The 26,921-nt window shown below is 36.4% G+C and overlaps 1 protein-coding gene across 5 annotated transcripts; it reads left to right on the forward strand.

Moving 5' to 3' along the window:
* Positions 1 to 2,955: 2,955 nt before the first annotated feature.
* Positions 2,956 to 26,921, forward strand: LOC122008616 (chloroplastic lipocalin-like). 5 transcript variants are annotated; one of them, XR_006119329.1, is made up of 7 exons: positions 2,956 to 3,111; positions 3,424 to 3,559; positions 16,850 to 17,080; positions 17,145 to 17,435; positions 26,053 to 26,157; positions 26,252 to 26,388; positions 26,460 to 26,592. XR_006119329.1 is itself a non-coding variant. In XM_042564408.1 (5 exons), the coding sequence occupies exons 1-5, from the start codon at positions 3,050 to 3,052 to the stop codon at positions 26,748 to 26,750; spliced, it is 1,011 nt and encodes a 336-aa protein (XP_042420342.1). In that variant the 5' UTR covers positions 2,956 to 3,049; the 3' UTR covers positions 26,751 to 26,921. The 5 variants fall into 5 exon arrangements, 3 of the variants coding, with proteins under 3 accessions (XP_042420342.1, XP_042420345.1, XP_042420343.1); XR_006119328.1 differs by having other exon boundaries at positions 26,252 to 26,603; XM_042564408.1 differs by lacking the exons at positions 26,053 to 26,157; positions 26,252 to 26,388 and having other exon boundaries at positions 26,460 to 26,921.

The following is a 26,921-nucleotide window of genomic DNA, read 5'->3' on the forward strand; positions in this document are numbered from 1 at the left end:
TAACTGGACAAGAAGATGTGTCTTCGGCAATTTCAAGGTTCGTTCGGCCCATATATCAATCGGCCTGTGCTTGGTCTTTAATCGTTGATCGGCCTACAAGCCCACACCACTTTTAGCTTCATTCTGTCGTTGCCAGGTTCAGCCTTGTGACCCGTTCTTTGCGTCGATCGGGACGATGCGCAACAACACTTGGCACATGTGTCTCTTTTTCCCTACGCGTCCTCAAGCGAGCTCGATTGTGACTGACGTCATCCAAATTTTTTGAAGACCATGCAAATCCCTGATAATTATGACCGAGCACATGACCATATCTTTTTAATTAAGCTTATTAAATGCTACCCGATGACCGAATGACACGTGTCCCTCATTGCCGCTGCACGCTCGACGTGACAAGCGGATATTCTCTTATAACGAGGTGTGGGCATTTTCAAAGTCAACGATGGGATATGCTTCTAGGTTTCCATAGCTTTGGATCGTACGACTGAGGTCGATCGACCGCGAGGTTTATAAACCTCGCGTGCTACGTCGTCTTCCTCACTTTGCGTTTTTCATCTCCCTCCGTATCTCCGTCTTCGAACTTTCCGGCAACACTGTGTTCTTCTTCTTTTTCGACAATTATATAGAGTGCAACCGAACATCCCAATCAGGCGACCAACTTAAGGACCAGCCGAGATATATTCAGCAGATAATATATAATAACCTGTCACAATAATAACTATGTGTCAGCTAATTTTTTTTTAGAACCTTCTTCAAGGACCATCCTGTCCCCCGTCAGTCAACCACCTATAACAACATATTTCTTCATTAACAGTCCCCTCGGGGAGGTGCGATGGTTAAGGCATGGGGTGTTGCCACATGAGGTCTTGGGGTTGAAACTCGGCGTGACCGAGCATAACCTCCCCCATGTCTTGGCCATTTGCACTAATGGCTAGTAGTCACCCGTGATTTACCTCCTCCGTGTTGGCCTAGGACGGGTTGACGGGGGCGCTGGGGGCGAGTGAATCGCCTTTTGCCACATATTTCTTCATTAACCTCAATGATAACAAAAACTCTAAACGACAAAAAAGGTATACATATAGGTAAATGAAAGATTCTTCGGATGATTACAACATATTGCATAGGTCGTACCCTCTCCTTTACCTAACAACCTTTGACACACTTTGCCACCTCATGATGGTAGAGATTATGTGAGATGATATATAAAAACGGAGTCCTCTCCATGACGAAGGGATGCTCTCGAGAGATCTGAAACTCATCCTCAACCTTGTGCACGTATCTACTATTGTTCTGCATCCACCCGCTCAAGCTTATACTAACTTGAGCGTCAGAGGGTTCGTCAGGGATCCTCTCATGGTTTCTAGACACTGACGTTTTGTTGGATCATTTCTGTGTGTGCAGGATCAACGAAAAACTTCTTCTTAGAGGAAAAAGGTCTTTTGTTAGTCAACTACCGATCCACCATGCTCAGTGCTATCTCTATAATTTTCAGACATGATCAATATTGAATCATAAGAGTTGAATATTCGGATTATTAAAAAAATATTGATATGGAAATAAGCTTAAAGAGTTTGGTGCATTCAATATATTATATTGAAAATTTTAAAACAAAGTTGATGAGATATTAAGGGATTGAAAACCTAAAGGCACGAGAGTTTGCGATCCAGATTGGAATGGTAAATTTAAATTTTAGAGTTTTCCTCGTTGTAAATTATATATTTTAGCTAGGCAGATGCATCTAGTACAAAATCTTCCATTTAGGGGCTATTAGTTTGAAATCATCGCTTGCTAATTTAGTTTCATCTTGAAACTTTGTGTAGGCATATAGCGTGTGCAAAGTTGGAGATCTTTAATTGAATTTAGTTGATTAGATTTGATTTTTTTAGTTGATATCACGTACAGTTTGATCCTATGAAAATTTTCCAACGGCTATTAAGATAAATAAAGAAGTACTTATAATGAACGATTTATCAACTAAATGTTCTTAGGTTAATTGTCTATTAAGAAATTTTTTTCGTTAATTTACTAAAGATGAGACTCGATCAGTTGGAAAAACAAAGAAAGTGTCCCTCGACTATACTATTACCTTGGGCAATTAGATATGATCATGAAGTTGATTCAATGTAAAAAATTTAGTTGAAGATAATGATTTTATTCAAGTAATAATGGGCTAAATGTTAATTTTAGCAATATGTATCTGGTAGTCGATTAGAAGGATTTCTAATTGATTGAAATGGGTAAAATCGTGATATAATTTCTTACCCGAAATCACCTCTACGTTTTACTTTGAAAGACTTTATACAAATAACACCATTTTAGAGTTATATTATATAAAATAACACCATTCTTTATTTTGACTAAAATTGAGTTAAAATATATAAAATCATCTTGATGATGACAGTTTCACACTGTTAAGAGAAAGTAAATTAAAAAAAAATAAAATAAATCATCAAATGAAAGGATATTTCTACCAATTTTATCAAAAATAGACCTTTACTTAATTTTATAAATTTATTATAGGGTAATCAACTAGACAATCCTTTCATCAATTTGACTAAAGTTGGATCAAAATAGCTCAAATACAGTTTTTTTTTAAAAAAAATGGAACTACTTAACCAAAGTAGCTATAATGAGGAATAGCTTTAGTTAAATTTGCCCTGAGTTGAATCAAATCAACTCTAAAATGGAGCTATTTTAATCAAAACAATTTTAAAATTGTAGTTGCTCCAAGTCAAAATTTAAATCAAAACAGTTCTAAAATATTGTTTTAGTCAAAATAATTCAAAAGTTAGAATTACCTTGGTCACAATAGGTAAAAAAACACAGATTATTTATATATATATATATAGCATTAAATTTTTTTGATGATAATAATAAAAAGAACATTTTTTTAAAAAAATTTCTACTAATAATTTTGGGATTTAATAAATAAATAAACTCATCTAGGCCTTCAGCCGTTTGCGTACTAAAATATCTCCCCGGCCTTGCTCCTCTTCATCCCTCCTCCTTTTTCAAGTCCCAAAGCGACAAGAAGAGAGTCCGCTCCGCAGGCATGGCTCCCTTGCAACTGCTCAGCCCCCTCCGCCCGCCTCCTCCTCCGCCTCCGTCCTCGCAGTGCGATTCTCTACTCTCCCTTTTCTTTCCTACTGATTCTTTTTTCTCAGGTTCTTTTATCATCGGCAAGTCTAGTAGATGAAACCTTGCAATGCTCCAACTTCGGGTTAAATGTTGTCTCAATGTCTACTACCTGGTTCTTAAACTGACAACTATTTCTTGTTGTTTCATCTATCATGCAAAAAAACACCTTTGTTTGCTCCAACTTCGGATTTTTTTTTTCAGTCCTTTGTTTGCCTGATTGCTTCTTCTCTCAATGCTTGATGGCTTGTTCAATTTATCCGATGAGCACCTTTGTTTCAATGCTAATAGGTCATTGAGCTCCATTCGTGGCCGAAAATACATAAAATCTTCATTATGTAAGATCGTATCAGGCAAGGAGGCAATTGCTACACACGTGTTGGCTTCTTTTGCAGCTTCTTTTATGTTCGTTTCCTTGCCCTCCCAGGTCATTAATTTATTTTTCTTCCATTTCAACATCTATTGAATTTTTATATAGATGCATGAATTTACTCAAGAACTATAGACAATAGATTCCTTTAAATAATACTTTCTGTGAAATAAACTAGCTTCTCTGAAACCCATTAGATATTAGGTTTTATCTTCCAATTCTATAAACTTTAAGAATTCTGATACTACTTGTGATGATAGAATATAATGTACAAGAATTAATTTTAAGCTAAAATTTTTTTCATACAATGCCAGCTTGCTAAATGACATATCCATGTTAGGTGCAGTGAAGAAATATTCTATACATCAAAGAAAGACTATAAAAATACATCCTTGTATAGTGTTCCCAACTATTTCAGGTGCCTATTTTGAGCGGGATGGAGCAGAGAGGCTTCTCTTTGTGTTCAGATCTGCATTATGCTCAGGATGTTAAGGATCAAATTTGCTCCTTATGGGAACGCCAGGAAGAACATGATCTACTGCAGTGAAGGAGAATGACGGGGAAAGCTGATTCCTCACGAGAGAAGGCATTGAGTCATCAGCTTGGCTTCGATCAATGAGCTTTTGCAAGAGATGATCAGTGAGGGTTTTGGAAGAGGGAATGCCATCACAAGAGGCTATGTGAGAGGGTTATGATCAGCTTGTTCATATACATTTTTTAAAACTAATCATACTATGTTAAAATAACTAAAAAATGACGTTTATTGTGATGTTTTAGTTAGACGTCAGCAAATCCAATGCTAATTAAAGCATGGGCATTATGCGCCACTATTTATTAAAACTCATAAATACATCTGACATTTAGTGAAGCATAGGTAGATAATCGTCACAAAACTAAAAATTTCCTATAGTGCAAGGGAAGAATGGGCATCCACAACCTGAAGAGAGTTGGTGGAAATCCTCCATAGTTGCTATCCTGATTAGAACAAAGTTGTCCCCTCGGGACAGTCTAGTGGCTAGCACATGAGGTGCTACCAACTTGAGGTTGGGGTTTGAATCTTGGCATAGCCGAGGTAAATGCCTCACTCATGCGCCAGCCACTATTCCAAGGCTAGTAGTCATCCGTGATTTACCTCCTTCGTGTTGACACTGGGATGAGTTGGCGGGGGTGCTGGGGGCGAGCATAGTCGCCTTTTGCCAACCTGATTAGAACAAAGCTGCCCAATCTAAAATCCATAAGAAAAATTCTGTCTGCACACCTAAACAAATTATTCCTGAATGGTTACTGATTGACTTAGAAAGGTGCTTCCAACAGAGATTAGTAAAACAAAAGAAAAAGAAAAAGGCACAGTAGGTTAAATGAGGATAACAATTCACCATGAAACAAGTCACATTGGTGGATCTAAATCACAGTGGCAGATCAATGGAGAAGGATCCAAGCCTAAGCTTTCTGAACAAGATAGGTAGAAGAGAGTTAGAGAGATTATTCACAATTTCTACCTAACCAAGAGGGTAATACGTCCCTTGCTACCTGTTGCCCTCATAGGGAAAAAAGAGTAAGCTCACTAAAGAGGAGAGGGAAAGAAGAGTTCGGCTAACCTTGCCAAAGAAAGATACTCACTAGAAGAACACAAGTCGATGACTATTCACTTTGTACGCTATTTGATTATAGGCTAGCACGGAGAAGGATCATTGAAGCTCACATTTAAAGGGTGGAGGGAATTCGGATCTGGATACAATTGAGAAAAGAGAGGATATCAATGGAAATAGAGGACTAAATCTTATTACAATAACAACCAAACCTTTATTCCACTAAACGCGATCAGCTATGTCGCCTTATTATATCATGATCTATATTTAAATGAATTTGTCATGTTTTATCATTGCTAATCAAGTCTTATTTGGCCCCTCTTTTCCTCGATTAATGTGTGTATTTGTCACGGTCTCACATCATCTAATGAGGGCATTTATTGATCACCTATGTACATGTCTATACCATCTTAAATGACTCTTTCGGAGTTTTCTTTTCTAATATTCTCATTTCTTATCTTGTTCATCCTCGTATGCCTGCACATCCACGTTACCTTCTTATCTTTGTGACTCTCATTTTCTGCACATCTGCTTGCTTCATAACTTAACATTTAGTTTTATATAACATAGTAGGTCTAACCATATTTTATAAAACTTCTCTTTAAGCTTTAGCTTAAAGGAGCCTTACAATCACAAAGAACACTAGACGCCCTCCTATATTTTAACCATAAAGCTTTTATGTAAAAATCTTTATCAACCTCTCCATTTTTTTGCAAAACTAATTCTAGATTTTTAAAACTTTCAATTATAGTTTACTCATCATCTCTTATTTTAATAATTGTTTCTTACGTCTACTAGTAAACTTAAATTTCATCTATTTTGTGTTTATTCTATTAAGCTTAAAATCTTTAACTTTTAGTATCTTATGCTAAGATTCGAGCTTAACATTTATTCATTTACGAGTCTCATTGACTAAAACAATGTCATGTGAAAATAACATTTACTATGGTAACTTATCGTTAGAGTTGGGCTGACCCGTGGCGGGACAGGCTGACTTGTGGCGGGGTGGGCCGACTCATAATGGGGGGGTCATTTGGTGGGGCGGAGCAGTTGTCATCTTGGCGGGTTGGAAAATCTCCAACCCAACTCAAGGAGAGTTGCGAGTTAGGCAGGCCATCCCGCAGGTCCACTATAAAATAAAATAAAAAAAGTCTATGGTGGCTTGGATTGGCCCGCGGGTTGCTCATCCAGTTAAGAGAAAATGTTCATAAAGAAAAACGAATTTAACACCTATTACTCAAGAAAACACAAGTTAAGAAAGTCTACCATAAAGATGATTATAAACCAATCTAGTAACTCCAATTGCATCAATGCACTGCAAAAGAGCAGCAAGTGTGATCTTAGCTCTGATGAATACGATAGAAGCGTCAAGGGACTTCAACGACGGTTCAAGGTACATTAGCGACTGCTTCAACATTTCCTTAATCTACGGGCAAACCCAAGGCTGCCGCGGGCCAACCCGCGCGAGTTATAGGCCCTGGTGGGTTGGCCTGCCTCGATCCACCTTTCAACGGGTTGATAAAATTTTAACTTAACCCGCTTAAATTGTTTTGCGGGACGGGCCAACCTGACGGGCCCAACCCAAATTGATGACTCTACATATCGTGGATGTGTCCCTTTCATAATTAATGTAAAAAGATATGTACTTAGAGCTAATCCTTGATCTAACTATATTTTTATAGAACATGTATTGGTTAATCTGTGTGGACTAGTCTTCAATCTTGTCATTACATCGTTATATATATCCTTAAGTGTCTTAATACATATACTATGCTAACACCTTACTTTTATATAATTTTCTTTATAATTTCTTTCGTAACTTTGTCATAAGCTTTTTCTAGATTAATGAATATCATATGTAAGTATTACTTCTTTTGTCGATACTTTTCAATCAATTGTCAAAAAGATGTATAAATTCTATTGTCAACCTTTCAAGTATGTATCCAAATTGATTTTCGGCTACCTTGTCTCCTTAATCTTTTTATCACTTTTTCCAAAATTTCATGGTATGATTCATTGCCTCTATAATTCGCAGAATTATTTACGTCCTTTGTTTTTATTTAGGGACTAAAGTATTTACCCTCCATTGATCATATATTTTCTTCGTTTTCAATATTAAGTTTACTTTGTACGTTTACTTTTGTACCTCTATTGGAATGTCATTTGGTCCAATCATTTTTTCATTTTTCATTCCATTTAATGCCTAATTTACTTTTGAAATTTGAATTTTTCTATAAAAATTTAAATTTCTATGCTCCTCCGACCAACTTAAATTTTCTAAGCTAAGTTGGTCATCTAACCCTTTATAAAAAGTTGATCAAAATACCTCCACTATTGCTCTTTTATTTTCTTATCCTTCTCTAATACCCTATTAGATTCATTTTTAGTACATCTCTTATGTTCCTCTCTCTCATTATAGCTATTCTATAGATGTTTCTTTCATTTTCTTTTGTATTACTGTCTTCTTAACCTCCTTGGCTACTACATACTTTTAAAATTTTCTTCGCTCTTGTAAGTATTCAATGACCTTTTTTCCTTCAATTTCTCTTGTATTTGCTCATTCTACCATCAATATTCTTTATTTGGTGGCGCATGTTCTTTTTACTCACCGAGTATGCTCTTGACCACTATTTTTAAATTTGATGTAGTCTTATCCCATATTGTATTTAAGTTGTGATGTATTTCTCCTAATACTTGTGCTTCTATCCCTTCCTTGAAGATATTTTGTTTCTCATCTTTTAACTTTTATCTCTTGATCTTAAGAGTCACGTACATTTTATATTATGCTTAAGGCGCGTGTCTAATACTAGTAATTTGTGTTGGGTGATTAAGTTTTCTCCAAAGAATGACCTTATAATCTTTATAAAATTTTTTTATCCCTCTTCCCAACCATAAGAAAGTTAAATTGTAACTTATTATGTAGGATCGAAACAAACGAAGGGGGGGGGGATTAAATCTCGTTTTTAAAACTTTTCTTTTCTTCATTTAAAAACTTTTCGGAAAAACTAAATATGCAACGGAAAATAAAAACACTTGTTTTTTTTTGGTTCGTAGACCCACGACTACTACTCTAAGACCCACGATTCCGTGGACCATTTCGATTGGGCAATCCACTAAAATTTCTTCCAAAAAAACCTTTGGACAGAGATAACGAATACAAAGATGAAAAAATTCTAATAACCTACGCTTTCTTTATGCAATAATAAATAAGGAAGAACACTTAAATTTTACTGACACTTGTAACTCGATGTCGTCGTGGTTCTTGCTGTAGAGGCTTGCTTAAGCGTCAGTTTGGTGTAGTAGAGTCGAAGCACAATAGTCGCAGGGAGACGACGTAGCAGAATTGAGTAATTGGTGATTAAATGCTATGGCCGAACACCCTTTTTATATTGCAATGGGGGCGCCTCCAATGACCTAGGGTGCCTCCATGAACTCTGATCCTATTCGTGAACTTTGACACTTATTCATTTGGGGGCATCTCTAATCGTTTGAGGGCGCCTCTAATGCCTCGACTTGGACGCCTCCATAGGCGCCTCCACTCAAATTTCATCCTCGAAGTTTATCTGTTCTATGCACCTCCAATCAGCCGAGGCACCTCCAGTGCCTTACTCGGGGCGCCTCCAATCACTTGAGGCGCCTTGAACATTGTTCATTATTTCGAGCTTCTGTAAAACAGAGTTAGTCCATATAACAAAATTCCCTACAAAACAGAGTTAGTACGGATGCATAGATATATTTATGAATTAGATCCTTCTTACCAAGACTATGATCTAGTCTTGGTCTTAACTTAGATTTTCAAAATGGATCTAAGTTGGATCAGTACTTACAGTTCCACTAGGACTCGTCCTCACTAGATCTCTCTCCTCCAGCGTTTATCTTATCATTTGTAGACTTACTTGCATCGACGTCTAACCCATCAGGTCTTCCTGCTAGATGCCCCATCTGGACTTCAGTCTGTTGTCAGGTCTTGCTGACCCAATTGGATTTTCTATCAGATATTTGGTCCTCTCTGACCTATCTAGGCTTCCTGCTAGTTATCTGGTCCTCCCGATCTAATTGGATTTCAGCCTGATGTTTGGTCGTCTAGACTCGTCAAGTCCTTCAATCTGCACACTTGGTAAACACATATTAGATCACAACAAAACTTAATTTTGAACTTTGACAACATCAAAACATAAGTTTGATTCTGTTGCTTTCTACACTAACATATTATTCCTACTTTTGGAAGTTACTAGGTTTTTTTTTTCTCTTCATGATAAGTTCATATGCTATCACGAAAACCAATATAACTATTTTTTCTTCATTTTTTGTTCCAAAATCATAGCCCCATGCACTCTATTATATTCCTCATTTCATACTCTACTTGGCCATTTAAATCTCCTGCTATTAAAATCATCTTATTTGTCAAGAATTTTTTTTGTACTACGCCATCTAGGTCTTCCCAAAATTTATATTTGGTGTCTTTATCTAATATACTTATGATGCATATATGCTAATTATATTAATGGTTTCTGTTGTGAGAAGCAAGGGTAGATAGGTCTTTTTATCTTTTGTTAATAAGTTGATTCTTAGGGTTGTATGGCTATATAAACATATGTAATTCGACTGGAAATAGATGAATCTTTAAACTCTTTTATTACAACATGGTATCAGAGCAATGTTTCGATCCTCGGACCTGTGGGTTATGGGCCCACCACGCTACAACATGGTATCAGAGCAACCCTAACCCTAGTAGCGCCGCACCCTTCTTTCTCTTGACACCGCCTCATCTTCTTTCTCTCGAGTTCTTTATTTCTCTTGTCGTCGACCAGCTGCAGCAGCGAGTTCTTGTTCCGAGAAGGAGAAACTGCAGCGTAAATCCAAAACCCTCGATCTCTCCACCCGAGCCCTCTTTCTCTTCTTCTCGATCTCTCCTCTGATCGAAGCCGACCTCTCTTTTGTTTTCCCCTCTTCCTTCTCGATTCTCTCTTGCGAGCGACTCAACGCCGACGGGGGATACTCGGAGGCCGGGACGGATCGATCTTGGAGCGTGGAGGAGGGAAACCCGTCGCGTCTCCGGCTTCTTTCTTCTCTTCGGCCTCGATCACCACCGAACAGCAGCGGCGACGCCCTCGCGACTTCCTCCAGCGGCGACGCTCCTTCTCCTGCTCGCGACTTCTTCCCGCGGCGTCTCTTCTGCTGCTTGCGACTTCTTATAGCGGCGTCTAGGGCACAACGGCGGCGTTTTTTCTTCCTTCTTCATCTCGCGACGCTGCCCAATCTCTTCATCTCTGCCGGCGGCAGTTCCTCTTCTGATCTCCTTGTGTGGTGCAGGCGGCTATTTCTCGAAGCTGTGATTTCTCTAGCATCTGTTTTGTCGTGATTTCTCTAGCATTCTTTTTTTTTTGTAAGTGTAATGGCAGATAATGCTAGTGAAACCTCGGGGATTTCTGCGAATCCTATGGCGTCTTCAGGACAGGTACAACCATTTTTCACAATGGCAGGCATAGGAGGGCCCGGTCTTCAGATAGTGTCAGAAAAATTGTCCGAGACAAATTATGCATCCTGGGCAGTTGCTATTGAACTTTATGTCGAAGGCCATGATAAACTTGATATTCTTCACGGCTCTAAAGTGAAACCAGATATGACATGTGGAAGACACTGGAGCAGATGTATGGACGTCGACCTGATATGCTGCGTACTTATCAGCTCAGCAGTCAAATTTTCAAACTTGAACAAGGTTCTATGTCAGTCACCAATTATTTTGCTACTCTGAAGGGGCTGTGGGATGAGTTTGACTACTACCGGATGGAAAACTGGAGTTCCACTGATGATCATCAGAGATATTTAAAGCTTCTGGAAAAAGACAGAATTATTAAATTTTTGGATGGACTTAATGCAGAGTTTGAAAATTTAAAAGGGCAAATCCTTGGTCTTGATCCTACTCCCTCTCTAGAACAAGTTTACTACAAAATTCTCAGTGAAGAAGGTAGAAGAAGGACGATGAACAACAAGGGGGGATTTCCATGATAAGCCCTCCGATTGGGGAGACCTCTGTCTTTATTGGTTCTGCAAACAAGTTTCGACCTGGGGGAACTAAAGGACGAGGAGACAGATTTTGTCGGCACTGCAAGAGGACTAATCATGATTCAGATTTCTGTTGCGAAAAATATCCAGAAAAGAAACCTGAAAAATTTAAACATAATGCTAAGAAGGCTCCTAATAGTGGTAATATTGCTATCCAAAAGTTAGAAAATGAAGAGATTATTGGTTCCTCTGTGCCTTCTACCACTGGATTGTCTTCTACTGATATTGTTAACCTCCAGCATCTTCTCTCTCGGCTTCAGGCTCAAGCGCACACAGGTATTCATAGCTTGGGATTAAGTGTTACTGGTCCCAGCTTTTACAGCCCCTGGGTCATTGATTCAGGAGCTATAGATCACATGACAAATGTTGCTAACTCCTTTATTTCTTACTCTTTATCCTCTGGGCAGGAGAAAGTGATCATTGCAGATGGAACCAAAGCCACTGTTGCTGGCAAAGGTTCCATAAAACTTACAGATCATTTTTTTCTATCCTCTGCACTTCACGTTCCTTCCGTTTCTATTAATTTACTTTCTGTTAGTAGCATTACTAAACAACTACACTGCTCCGTAACCTTTTTTCCTGATCATTGTGTCTTCCAGGATCTCGAGACCAAGCAGACGATTGGGACTGACCGTGAAGTAGGGGGTCTTTATTATTATCAGCTTGAAACAACATCTGCTCTGAAATCTGCAGCCAAGTGTTTGGAAAATAAGCATCAAGAAATTCTTTTATGGCATTCTCGGTTGGGTCATTTGTCTTTTCAGTCTTTGAAAATTTTATTTCCTAGTCTCTTCTTTTCTGTTCCTCTTCAGTCATTTCAATGTGAAATCTGTCAGTTATCCAAACATTGTAGAACCCATTTTTCTGAGTCTATAAAGAAGAGTTTGTCTCCATTTGATCTTGTTCATTCGGATGTGTGGGGGCCCTCTCCTGTGACTTCGTTGGATGACTATCGATATTTTCTTTCTTTTATTGATGACTACACCCACTGTACATGGCTTTATTTGATGAAAACCAGGGAAGAAGTTCCTCGTCTCATTCAAAATTTTTGTAGAATGGTTGAAACCCAATTTGGCTCAAGGGTGAAGATTCTTCGTTCTGACAATGCCCGTGAGTACTTTGCACAGTCTCTAAATACTTTTCTTGAGGATTCCGGAATTCTTCATGAGTCATCCTGTCCCTACACACCACAACAAAATGGAGTGGCCGAAAGAAAGAATCGTCATATCCTTGAAACAGCCCGTGCCCTATTATTTCAACGTCACTTACCCAAATATTTCTGGGCTGATGCTGTCCTTGCAGCTGCTTATCTCATCAATCGATTGCCATCTAGAGGTCTCGGGAACCGGTGTCCTCTCACTATTCTTCATCCTGGCGTAGAGTTGTTCTCCCTTACTCCTCGGGTTTTTGGTTCTCTTTGTTTTATTCATGTTCTTGGTCCCAAGTCCTCTAAACTTGATCCTCGTTCTATACGAGGTGTTTTTATAGGGTATTCCACTTGTCAGAAAGGCTACAAGTGCTTTGATCCTATTACTAGGACAAGATATATTTTGAAGGATGTTACCTTTTTTGAGTCCGAGTCCTATTATTCTCCTCAGTCTCGTCCTCAGGGGGAGAATACTACCTCTTCCTTTGTACCACAAGTGGTTCCTCATGTGATTCCTTCTCCTATTTCACTGGATGTCATGGAAAATGGAAAAGATGCTCCATCACTGGCTCACAGTCTTCACCAGATATTATTACTTACAAACGACGACGACACAAGCAAGGACCTACTGTTGATCGGCTAGTTGAATCGGATGCTCCGGCTCCTGATCCTGTGAAGCAGTTATCCTCATCAGTTGAGCCAACCGCACCTCAAAATATGAATGAGCTGAACCTTCCTATTGCTGTTAGGAAGGGTGTCAGGTCATGTACTCAACATCCTATCTCCAACCATGTTTCATATTCTCGTTTGTCGCCTTCATATCATGTATTTGTTTCACAGTTATCAAATCACGCTATACCTTCTTCCTATTATGAAGCTGTAAGAGATTCAAGGTGGCAGGAAGCAATGAATGAAGAAATGGAGGCTCTCAACAGAAATGGTACTTGTGAATTAGTTGATCCCCCAAAGGGGAAGAACTTGGTTGGTTCTAAATGGGTCTATGCTATCAAGTATAATTCAGAGGGTGAAGTGATCAGATATAAAGCCAGACTTGTTGCCAAGGGATTCACCCAAACATATGGGGTGGATTACTTGGAAACTTTCGCACCAGTTGCAAAGCTGAACTCGGTCAGGGTAATTCTTTCTCTTGCTGCTCAATATGATTGGCCTCTGTTTCAGTTAGATGTTAAAAATGTCTTCTTAAATGGTGACCTTTATGAAGAAGTATACATGTTACCACCTCCTGGAATTGAAACAAAAGGAAAGGTTTGCAAGCTAAGAAAAGCTTTGTATGGGCTTAAACAATCTCCCAGAGCATGGTTTGATAGGTTTTGCAAAGTCATGATATTGTTTGGCTTTAAACAAGGGAATGCTGATCATACACTCTTTATAAAAAAGAAAGAGGACAGAACTACCATTCTTTTGGTTTATGTTGATGATATGATAGTTACAGGTGATGATAAGGTAGAAATCCAGGCTCTTAAGTCCAAGTTAACATCAGAATTTGAAATTAAAGATCTTGGATCATTGAGGTACTTCCTGGGCATTGAAGTCGCTCGATCAAAAAAAGGAATCTATGTATGTCAGAGAAAGTATGTGTTGGATTTACTCAAGGAGACAGGGAAGCTGGGTTCTCGGCCAGCGTCTACTCCTATAGAAGTAAATCATAATCTTACTAGTTCTAGTGGGGAGGATCTTACAAATCTGGAAAAGGGAACATATCAAAGGTTGGTTGGAAAATTACTCTATTTATCTATGACTAGGCCTGACATCACCTATGCTGTTAGTGTAGTAAGCCAGTACATGCATGCTCCTAAAACTATCCACATGAAGGCCGTTGATAGGATTTTAAGGTACTTGAAATCATGTCCTGGAAAAGGCTTGCTGTTTAAAGGAGGTGGTGATCTGAAGGTGGAATGCTATTCTGATGCAGACTGGGCTGGTTCTCGAGATGATAGAAGATCCACTTCTGGCTATTGCACTTTTTTGGGAGGAAACTTGGTAACGTGGAGGAGTAAGAAACAAAATGTTTGTGCACGGTCCAGTGCTGAAGCAGAATATCGAGCCATGGCACATGGTCTTGCAGAGATGTTGTGGTTGAGTTTTCTGTTGATAGACATGGGATTAAAGGTTGAATTACCTCTCAGGCTGTATTGTGACAACAAGGCAGCAATCAATATTGCAAATAATCCGGTACAACATGACCGGACTAAACACATTGAGATTGATCGTCACTTTATTCGGGAGAGACTTGATTCTGGAGAGTTATGTCTGCCTTATGTTAAGTCTGAGGACCAATTTGCTGATATGTTTACAAAAGCTATACCCCAAGCTGTGTTCAACTCCTCTCTTAGCAAGTTGAACATGTTTGATATATATGTTCAACTTGAGGGGGAGTGTTGTGAGAAGCAATGGTAGATAGGTCTTTTTATCTTTTGTTAATAAGTTGATTCTTAGGGATGTATGGCTATATAAACATATGTAATTCGACTGGAAATAGATGAATCTTTAAACTCTTTTATTACAATAGTTTCTTTTACTACTATCTAAAGAGTTATAATATCTCTCTTTCTAATTACTACTATTTCATCCTTAACTGGCTATCTAAAACAATACCTACTCCATTTCTTATTTTATTTTTTCTTGTGTATCAAGACTTAAATCTAAGTTCTCTATCATCTTTGTCTTCTCTTCTATCCATTTTATCTTTTGCAAATATAAATATTAATTTTCTCGTAATCATAGTATCTATTGTCTCTATTACTTTGTCAGTGAGCATTCCTATGTTTCATTTTCTAAATTTCAAAAAATCAATAGTCTCATAATGTCCGTTTTTATCCAACATCCTAGGATGTGAGAACTTTTACACATTAAACATTATACCAAGTTCTCATGGAGATATAACGGTCCTTATCAAGACGTTGTAGTCGTACCTTGTAATACGTTCATTCTAAGGAATAACCTAGCATTAACACAATAGTTTGATAAATTCATACATAATTTTTGCCTAAGTTTTAATATTGGCTGACAACTTAATGCAACTGGGCTTGGGACCGACCATGACGGAGTATTCGTCATGGGTAGAGTTTGTAAATCTTATTGATAGACCCAAATAATCCTCGAGTCCCTGAGTAACCTAAAATTGATTTGGATTCAACACTCTGACACAATCAAATTGATCCATTCTGTGGTCCAAATTCTAATTCAAATCAAACCCAACTTGATCACACTTATCACAGCCTAAAAAATCAAACAAAACTCAAATTGAACCCTAGTTGAATCTGACACCTACAACCAATCAACTCTAACTAGTTTTATTTAACTTTAAATACAATCACTAAACTCTAGAAGGTACAACTAATCCTTATTGGAAAGGGTGTATAAAGAAAAGTTGAAGAACCACTAATTTGTCATAGACTATCTAAGAAAAGATAATAAAGAAACCATGTGTAACAAGCTCTTGACAATTTTATCGTTACTTATAAATGACGACCACTGAAAAATATTGATAACTCGTTTTTCTTAGTCAAGGAGAATAAGTTAGTTTGAAAATTAAAAATTAATTCAGAAATTTCTCTAAAAATTCTAGTTTAAAAATTCAATACTCTTATTTAAATTTTTAAGAGATCTTATAATTTGTTATAATTTTAGAGTTAATTAGATCTTGTAAAAGATTGTTATAATTCTTAGAAACAAGATACACTTTTCTTCTTATTTCAAGTGTACAAGAGGAGCTAGCATCAGTTGTATTGGATTATTTTTTAGTTTAATAATATTTTCTTCTCGGTGAGATTTATGAGTTTGTGTTTTTGCGCTGTAATTTTCTTATTGCATCAGTAGTTGATATCATCATTACAACTAGGATCTAGATCATCTAAAGTACTTTCTTGGCATATAGATTGTTCGCCAAGGAATTAACATATTTCAAAGTGGAGATATTGACATATTTTCAAATAGATACATGTGTTTGATATTCTTCGGCGAGGCTAGTATACTAAACACAATGACAATCATTGTTCCCATGGATCCTAATTTTAGATTGGTGTGGAGATTTTGGGAAATTAAACTATCATACAATTAACAAATTTGATATGTTAGGGAAGGTTGTCTCACCGTAGGCAATTCAAATTGGGTTACTATGCTCTTACGCAAGGCCAAAATACAAGCATTTGGTTCTAATTATATGTGAGCCTATCTTGTTCAAGTAATTGATGACTAAGCTGGATGGTGTTTTCCATTGGGCCAATGAAACTATATTTTGAAAATCAAGATGCCATCTAGATTTGTTGTTCAAATTTTGCTAGTTATATAATTTGTAAATTGTAACAAACTATGGTAAGAGTGTTGAGGCAGTATGTTTTGATGAATGAGTCCACCATAGGTCGTGGAATCCTAATTTTTTTCCCACTCAGCATATTTAAACTTGATTTCGTTCATCCACTACCAATCCTACCTAACACTAAAGAACTTTAGTTTCTTAAGTTGCTGTGTAAAAATACAAAAAAAGTCCAATGGGGCAAAGAGTAACAGGTTCTTTATGACCAGGTGGTTGCTGCTGAAGTATCACAATACATGAATTTATGTCAGATTGCAACAGCTATTGACACTCCAAAATTTAGTGGCATGAATAACGAAGGAAATCAGAAATTTATGGTGATGAGGGGCATGACAACTGAGAATTTTGATCCAGTAAGATATTCAGGAAGGTGGTTTGAAGTAGCTTCACTTAAACGTGGATTTGCAGGCCAAGGTCAGGAAGATTGCCATTGTACACAGGTATAAAAAGTATGCTTTCATATTTTTTACTGATTGATGTTTCACAAGTATTTCATAATTCCAGGGCATATATAGCTTTGATGCTCAGACTCCATCAATCCAAGTAGACACTTTCTGTGTCCATGGTGGTCCTGATGGTTATATTACTGGTATACGGGGGAAGGTTGAATGTCTTTCTGAGGAGGACACAGAAAAAACTGAAACTAATTTGGAAAGGCGAGAGATGATCAAAGAGAAATGTTACCTGCGTTTTCCAACACTTCCTTTTATACCTAAGGAACCTTATGATGTGATTACCACTGACTATGATAACTTTTCTATTGTATCTGGGGCTAAAGATAAAAGCTTCGTTCAGGTTTGTCATGAAAACTGAGTCAAATGCAAATTTGATGTTAAATATTTATCAGTATAATCATTTGCATAGATATACATCTGTTAATTTCTTATATTTCTTTCATATTTATTGATGGTCTGTTAGTTTCACCAAAATACATAACTAAGCATATGCTATATAGTAACAAACTGTTCACTTTGAAGCTTCCCACTGTGCAATTTTAACTTTCGGATTTGTGTACTAGTTTGATGTTATAAACTTGTGTCAATATTCTTTCTCTACAACTAATTTCATTCATATTAATCAAATAATATAGCTTAAGCATTTCATGTTTTCTATTCACAATAATAACCAAGCCTTTATCACGCTAAGTGAAGTTGGCCACATGGATCTTCCTATGTGGGCTCGATCCCCTAATAGTATCATCTAAATTTATTTTGTTTGCTCATTGTTAATCTAGTCTTTTGGTCTCCCTCTTCTTATATATGTGTGTATCTAGATTTTCTACTCACATTCACTTATAATTTGTAATCTTAAGTATTCTTGCATATACCTAATTTTGAAGATACTAGATGCCATTAATGTGGGTGACTTAGATGTATTAACTTGTTATTTTGGTCATAGTTAATTGTATAGATCTTTGCTAATTGAGTCAAGCAGCGTTTCAAGAACATATGAGTGTCAACTATAGATAAACAACATACCAAATGTGTCATATCCTTTGTGAATGCGGATGTGATGGTTCAACATATTGATACACAATGCCCAAGATGATGGTTAAAATTTGACTTCTTTAAAGGCCTTTGCACCATAATGTGCTGCCGTGCCTCATCACAAATGAGATAGCCAAATAACTCGATTGGCCATGTGATCCAAAATTTTGTGGTAATTTAATCTTATAAACCTTAAAACCACCTCCTCATCAGTCTACAATTTATCATCTGAAGCTAAATTAGGGTGTCATGATCTTTTATACTAAAATTTAATTTTCTCATTAAGGGTCCAAGTTGTTGGTTGGCATTTGAGACCCAACCGATGGTGGTTCACCAAACGTGGAACTAGCTTTGCTATGATATCATAATGTTATTCCCATCCTAAACAAGATAAATAATCCATTAACTTAATATGCCAAATAATTGACTCAAAATAATTAGCCTTGTTCTCACTCATCTAAGCCTTAGAAACCTCTCATCAGCATACAAATTCCCAATTAGGTTGTGAAATACAACAACGAATAGAAGGAAGCGACAACTTACTTGGAGGAAGAAGGATGCTATAGTTGATTTGGCGGAGTTGCAGACTAAAAAAGTTGTTGCATCAATATATTTTTTTTCACAGCAATGTGAAAAAGGTCATTGGACAAAGAAGTTTTTCTGCCACCTTACCTAGAAAAATCTTTACTATATGTTGAAGCGGTCATAAAAAAGTTATAGAACACTTTGGGAGTAAAATATGTACAATTTTAGCTTAAGCTTTAAATTCTTTATGATCTTTCCTTTGTGCTTGTTCAACTTCATCAAACCATACGGTCCTTCTCTTTTTTTCTTTTGCATCCTAGTCAATCGACAAAACAAAATACTTTCAAGTGTGCCAATTATGATACACTCAACAAATAAACCCTTATCCATTGAGAAGATTGTTGGGAAAATTTTCAACTGTGTTAATGTCTAATCACAATATTTTAACTTTTGCAAAATGTGTTAACTTGGGAATTTTTATTTGATAATCTCCTTAAATGTGCATGATTGCTCATGTCATTTTAGGTGATTGAGGTGATCGAAGTTTGTATGATAGATTTAATGGAATGAGTGTGGAGGTACGACCTTGAGGGTCCCATTGGGTAACTGAAATGTGTTTTGGGTTTGTTCATGTAAACATAATAGTTATCTTATAGCTAAGATTGTCATCTAAAAAGGGTTTTCTTACTGCTTAGGTGACCTACATCTTTAATAGACTTGACCAGATTCTTGACTTCGAGATGTAGGTAGGTTGACCTAGGGTCTTTGTTGAGTGGAACTCATGACAGTTTATATGAGCTAAGACCAGTAAGTAGGTTAGTTGACCAGGACCTTCTGTTCGTTGATCACCATTGGAAATCACTATTTCCTAGTTTAGGTTGACTTGTGATATTTGATAGGTCGACCTAAAAAATACCTTACAAGCGGCAAGGTCCCAGCAGGATCTCCCATGCACTTTGGGTTCGAATCTCAGGACCGACAAGGAATTCGCCACCATGTTCGAACCACTAGGACAGCTGGGCCACCGGGCCACTCATGCTTTTGAATTTGCCTCATGGGTGAACCAGGAGGAAGGCCTTAGTTGGGCCGTAAGGCGTGGATACCTGGGCTATCAAAAAAAAAAGCTAGATTCTTAAGGTAAGTAGAACTATAAGTTTTAATAGGCCGACCTAGTTGTAATATAAATGACCAGGCTTCAGTTTAAAAGTGTCTTGGTGAGAGTTCAAGACTACCCTTCTCTAATCTCTCCTATCTTGTTTTGAAGGTGCTAAACATCACCGGGGAGCTTGAAAGGATTAATCTCATCCTTGGTTCTAGAAGTTTTGTTGATTCTCTTCTCACTAATGCTTAGATCTTTATCTGGATTAATCTCATCCTTGGTTCTAGAAGTTTTGTTGGTTCTCTTCTCACTAATGCTTAGATCTTTATCTGGATTAATCTCATCCTTGGTTCTAGAAGTTTTGTTGGTTCTCTTCTCACTAATGCTTAGATCTTTATCTGGATTAATCTCATCCTTGGTTCTAGAAGTTTTGTTGATTCTCTTCTCACTAATGCTGAGATCTTTATCTTGTAGGGTGAGGTAGAGGTGTTTACTCATATTGTGCTCATTGTGTATTATCTTGAGAGTGTAATTGCTTTTAGTGGTTCAAAAGCAATCACTATACTGTGTATTGCTCGCTAGAAGGTCTTTAATAACAAGAACTTTTGATATGACTAAAGAGGGACATGAGAACTTTGAGTAAGGATACTCAGTGCATCGCTTGGCTAGGGTGTCTCTAGGTAGACCTGACCACGGTTCAGAACTGTCAGTTCGACGGTTCCTGACAGGTCAACCCTTAACCTTAACTGCCCAAGACAGTTACGGTTCATGGTTCGGAACTACTGGTTCACGGTTCGTCACGGTTTAAGATTATTATATTAAAAAATTTAAAATTTAAAACTTAAAATTTATTTAAAAAAATGGCTTGCAATTATTCAAGTTGTCTATGTATCCCCTTAGGGTAAGGGGAATCAAAGACCACGTAGATCTTTTATATTTTTACCCAATTACATTTGGAAGTAATGTTGTTATTCATTTCCATTTCCCGTTTCTATTGTATTGGTTTCTTCGGTATCAAATTCTTCAACTTCGTCATCAGAAAGTTGTATTCCTAGGATTCTTTTCTCGGCTATGGTCCAATTATCGAGTAATGCTTGAGCTTCCAATGAGTCGGGGAATCATAGCCCACGTAGTTCTTTTACATTTTTACCCCTTTACATTAGGAAGTGATGTTGTTATCCACTTTTATTTCCCGTTCCCGTTGTATTAGTCCTTCGGTATCAAATTCTTCGACTTCGTCATCAGAAAGTTGCATTCTTAGGATTCTTTTCTCGGCTATGGTCTAATTGTAGGGTAATGCTTGAGCTTCCAATGACAAAGTCGATCGTTGTTCATTTAATATGCCGCTGCCGACACTAAACGCTTGCTCCACAACAACAATTGATACTGGACAAGCTAAAATTTATTTGGCGATCACGGAGAGGACGAAAAAGCTTTAAGCATTCTGTGACCATCACTTTAGAATATCGAAATTTTCGTTATCTGCTTCTTTAAAATCAAAAGAAGTGGTAAACTAATTTTCAAGTTCCTGTGTGGAACTTGAGGATCCTCGTGGACATATCGTCCGTTCATTTAATAAAATTTGTGCTTTTGTAAGTTTTAAATTACTACTAGTATTTGTTGTATTTCAGAAATATTAGGTTGTACTCCATATTTTACATAATATTAATTATAAATATCATATAAATAAATTTTAACATTATATATAATATTAACTGGATCAGGAGAAAAAGAATCTTTAATTGGAATTAAAGTGTAAGTTAACATTTCTCGTAAAACTTCTAATTTAAATCTAGGATTTAAAGCAAATGTAATTAAATAAATTTTAGGAATAACATAAAAATATCTTTCCCATTTAGTTTTTATAGCTAATATGCAAAAAGATAAAGATTCATTATTAATATGTTTATTTAAAACTAATACTATACTAGAAATTTTTTCTAAAATTAAATGAACAGTGAGATAATAAACACCGGAAAGTTGTTCGATTGCATCTTTAAATACTTTTAAAATTTCACAAATATTACTACAAATATTCTATTATTGTGAAAATAAATATATATTAGTATTAATATTTTGTGCAAAAAATAAACATAGTAATTCTTTATATTAAAATGAATTTTGTAATAATTGATATGTTGAATTCTAACGTGTTGGTACATCACATGGAAATTTTTTAGGTCTCATTCCATTAGTTTTGCAAAACTTACCCCATTGTTTCATTATAGATGGATGCGACCATAAATAAGAAATTGCAGTTTTGATTGGTTTAATATGATTTTCTAAAATTTTTAATCCATCTTGAACACATAAATTTAAAACATGACATACACAACGAATATTAAAAAATAAACTACCAATAATAGGTCGACAAACAAATTTTAGTTCTTCTATACAAGCAGTATTGGAACTAACATTATTTAATGATATTAAAAAAACTATGAGTTAATTCATATTCTTTTAAAATTAAACATAATAAGTATGCGATTTGTTAAAAACTCTATAAGCTAACAATCTTTTTTTGGAGATTTCAAGAGTTATCGATCCAATGACAAGTCACACCCATATACGAATGTGTTTGCCAATGATCACTCCAAATATCAGAACATAAAGAAATTTTATTATTTAATTTACTAAATTCATCAATTAAATTCTTTTTTCCTTGTTTTATTAATTTTTTAATTATACAAGTAAGTGTAGTTTTAGGAACACGTTTAGCACATGGATTAAGAGATTCTTTACAAATCTTTAAATGTGTATTTAGATCCAAAACTAAAAGAAAGATGTTCTATGGAAATAAATTTAGCTAATGATTCTCTTAATTTATTATCAGAATATAAAAATAAATCGGAATCAGTATTCTGCTAGTTGAAGAAAATCTAGATAATTGTGTTTGAGAATGGTCGAGTCCATATTCCGTTGGGTTTGTTTCTACATGTTGTTTCAAAAACCCATAGTCATTGCCGGCTTGTAATTTGTAGGAAGTATTGCAGTGCTTACATTTTGCACACAATTCTCTCGACGGAAGAGTGACCTTCTCAGAATGTTTAGTAAAAATAGAAGATTTTAGAGGAGAAATTTTTCGAACCTTAGAAGTAATTGTATCGGTACTTTGTTGTGTTTCAGGTGTCGGAATTGGAAGGTGCTAGGTCTCATCATCGGTGGATTGAATGTTGGGGGTCCTCGTGCGGATTCACTATTTCCTTTCGCCTTCGAGATCGAGATGATGAACCTCCATGACCTCCTTTCATTGTAGTTGAAAATTGAAAACGAAAGTGCGTAGAAATGGAGACTTGGAGTCGAAAACGAGTAGAGAATGCGAAATTGAAAATGAGAGTAGAGAAGATGTGTGTAAAAATAATGAAATGAACTTCCTATTTATAGAGTTTGGATAGTAACAGACACTATAGTCATTGAAAAAAAGGTCAAATGATCTTAACCGTTGAAAAAATACCCCAAAAAACACCCCACCCCCCGCTATGAATCGCCAGCCAACGCCCAGGAACCGCTGGTTCCAACTGTCCTAAAACAAAAAACAAAAAAAAGAAAAAAAAAATCGGCGGGTTGAGCTGGTGGTCCGTCGGTTTTGCGGGCTTGGAACCGGAACCAGCCTGGCGACCGGGGTCAACAGGCAACCGGCTCGTTGACCTGGTTACGGGCCGGTCCCAGCCCGGGGTCAGGTCTATCTCTAGGCTGAGGGTGTCTCTTGTTTTAGGGAAAGTCTAGATTGAGGGAAGTATCAACTAAGAAGAGTCTAGTCGAGGAAAGTTGGCCCGACTAGTTCGATAGCCTAATTGTTGCAAGAGAATCTAGTGACATATTCTATTTATTGTGGAGGATTACTCAATTGTCTTATTTAAAGAAGCGTTTAGTGTTTAGTGGATTGTTGTTGCGGTTGCGCACTACACAATGAAGGTTGTAGATGTATGATTGAGTGTTTTTGAACCACATTATATCATTTGTATTTGTGTGTTAGTGTCTTATTGCTTCCATTGTTCACCATGTATGTTCCACACTTTGATATCTTGATCATATACGCCTTGAGTTTGTGCTTTGCAAGGAATGTACAAGGCATTGTCTATTTAACTCCCTTGAGCCACGTTATTGATCCCTCTACAGTGATATTAGAGAAAGGCACTCAAATTAAAAGCTTAACATTGAGAATGATGATCGACAAACGAGAGGATTTTCAATCATCTGTCCTCTATTCTATGATGACACAAATTTTGCATTATGGAGGATGCAGGTGATGCAATTTGAAGTGCAATATGGGATTGGCCTTAGAAGAAGGGTATCGGGTATGAAGAGCCTAGAAATAAATATAGAAATCTAATTGAAAAAGAAAAATGGACTTAGAGAAAAAACATATTGCCAATGAAAGAGTAACGAATACATTACTTATTATGGTCTTCCAAAAGAAGACATGTGAGGTACTACAAGGATGCCACACTAAACACCAATTTATTGAACTCCATGATGGCACTGTTGTTTCCAAGTTAGCCAAGAGGGATCTACAAGGACTCAATTGGATATCTTCTAGATGAATGATGGAGAGAGTGTATCGCAAATGCACTAAAGATACATAGGTATTAATGACTTAATTAACAACAATGACCTATTTATAACAGAATACACTGAGAGGATTTCTAAGGACAACTCAATAGACATCAATGGTGGATGTATATCAAATGTTTAAAGATTTAGGAGCATGCTGAGGATATATTCTGAATGGAATTGCACAAAGTCCCTGTCCATTGATGACAGACCAATGATATAGATTTTGTAGCTAGAAATGATACATCATGATCCTCTTTATTGGACATTAGTGAAGATGAAGCAACATAAATTGCTAATAATATCAATAAAATTATATAAAAGAAAAATAGCAAATGAAGAAAGAGGACATAAGAGAAGATCTAAGTAAGGTGTCACATACTTTAAATGCAACAAAAGGGGTAAAAGAGGACATAAGTGAAGATTCAAGTAAGGTGTCACATACTTCATGTGTGACAAAAGGGGTCAAATCAAGATGAATGCCTTGAATTAGAGAAAAGAAATGAGAAGGAAGAACCAGAAAAAAAAATTTAAAAGGCAATGCTACATGGAGTGACTTGGATACATTGAGCCCACTCAAAGGCTATTCATGCATCAAAGACTAGTGGCCTTCACTGATGAAGAGGTGAAAGCTCAAGTGAAGGGACAACTTTAAATATAAGTGAAAGTGACTGAGTTAAATGGCTCATTCGATGATGAATTGCTAGGAAGGAAATGAAAATACTTTACCAAGCTAGATTCCTTTGCACTCACTTATGATGTAAATGATCATGATCATCATTAGTTCTGAATTGAGAAGCTTAAGATTGAAAATGAACAGCTAAAATCACAAGTTGAAGAAATAAAAAATTTATGAAGGTCTCTAAATACTTAGATATGCTTATACGGTACTTGAGGGCATTCTATAACAAGGCTGATTAAATTATGAATGGAAATACAAAGAAAAGATCAATTCCTTACTGATAGTGAGAGGTCAACCTAAGAATAAGGAAACATCTTGTACCCTTCGTGCCTAAAATGCTACTTATGGAATTAAAGCTAAAAGATTATCAAGAAATAGATTCCTAAGCACTTAGTGAACTCATTTTGTGCCTACTTGTTTTGGCTACTAAAATCTATTTTCTTATCATTTTAGCTATGCACCAATAAATGAGACAAATTATTGACTATACCCTTGAGTTGGTGTAGCCAATTAGTTTCTCTCGTGCAAATTAATATTTATGCTACATGTTTTAATTTGTTTGAGGTGTACATTTTAGCTATTTGTTGGTTATGATGCTTTATCATTATGATTCGTGCTTATTGTCATGCTTTGGTATGACATGTATGATCATTGATTGATATGAATGCTAAGATGTAGTGAATTTCATCATATATTATATTCTAGACTCAAACAAATGTAATTGATACAAACTATAATTTGCATGACTTATATGATTTTGTTGCCTAATTGAATTGTATTTTTTTTCATGATTCTTGATACACTCTTGGTGCCTTGTTATACATATTTTAAACTTATGTGTAGGTAAAGATTACTTTAAATCACATGACCTCACATAAAATGTAATCTATACTCATTTAATGCATTTATATTAGGTTCCAATGTCAAAGTTAGCGTGGGTGGGACTTCATTTTGGTTTAATAAATATACCAGTCATCATTTGAAAGATACCTGATTTATTCATGATAGGGAGATTCATGCATGGTTGCTTTTGTTAGTGACGACCTTTCTTGTTGGCTTTTACAGATTGATCAGCTGGCATCTGCATGTAGATGATCACAAACTTTCTGTTTACATCTCTGATGCATTGTCAAGAAAAAAAAGGACAATCACTTTGTTGAATTCTTTCCTGTATATTTTCCTAACATATTTGAGATTTATAATAAAGGTAAACGTAGTAACTAAGATAGTTCAATGCAGCTAATTGCATGAACTTCATTTCCAGGAGTAAAGGGACAGAGAATAAACTTGTGCACTAGAGTTCAATGCAGCTAATTGCATGAACTTCATTTCCAAGAATAAAGGAACAGGGAATAAACCTGTGCATTGAGGCACAGTCAGAGCTGTTGCTCAGTAACTGGAGTATGGTTGCTAGTTACTTGATTCCTTTGCTCATTAAGTTACTGACTCCCCATGGTGTTTCAAACATACAGATATACTCGAGAACTCCAAATCCTGGACCCTTGTTTATTGAGAAGTACAAAAAGTACCTGGAAAATTTTGGATACAATCCTGCAATGATAAAAGATACACCCCAGGACTGTGAAGTTATGTCCTCCAGCCAGCTATCTTCGATGATGTCAATGTCTGGAATGAAGGCAGCTTTAACAAATCAATTTCCCAATCTAGAGTTGAAGGCTCCAATTGAGCTTAACCCATTCACGAGTATCTTTGACACATTGAAAAAGTTAATTGGGCTCTATTTCAGTAATTTTAAAGCTTGATGTATTTACTCAATGTAGCGTTCTGATTTTTTTTTTTGTTAGTACTTTCCTACGATGTTATGCTGAACCAGAGCAGAATCACAGATTTTTAACTTGATATACATAAGCTCTCTGTTCTGTGTAAAGTTAGATTGCTATTTTATTTCATTTTGTTACGTTTTTTGAATTTGA

Source organism: Zingiber officinale, chromosome 8A (assembly GCF_018446385.1).
Source record: "Zingiber officinale cultivar Zhangliang chromosome 8A, Zo_v1.1, whole genome shotgun sequence".
NCBI lineage: Eukaryota > Viridiplantae > Streptophyta > Magnoliopsida > Zingiberales > Zingiberaceae > Zingiber > Zingiber officinale.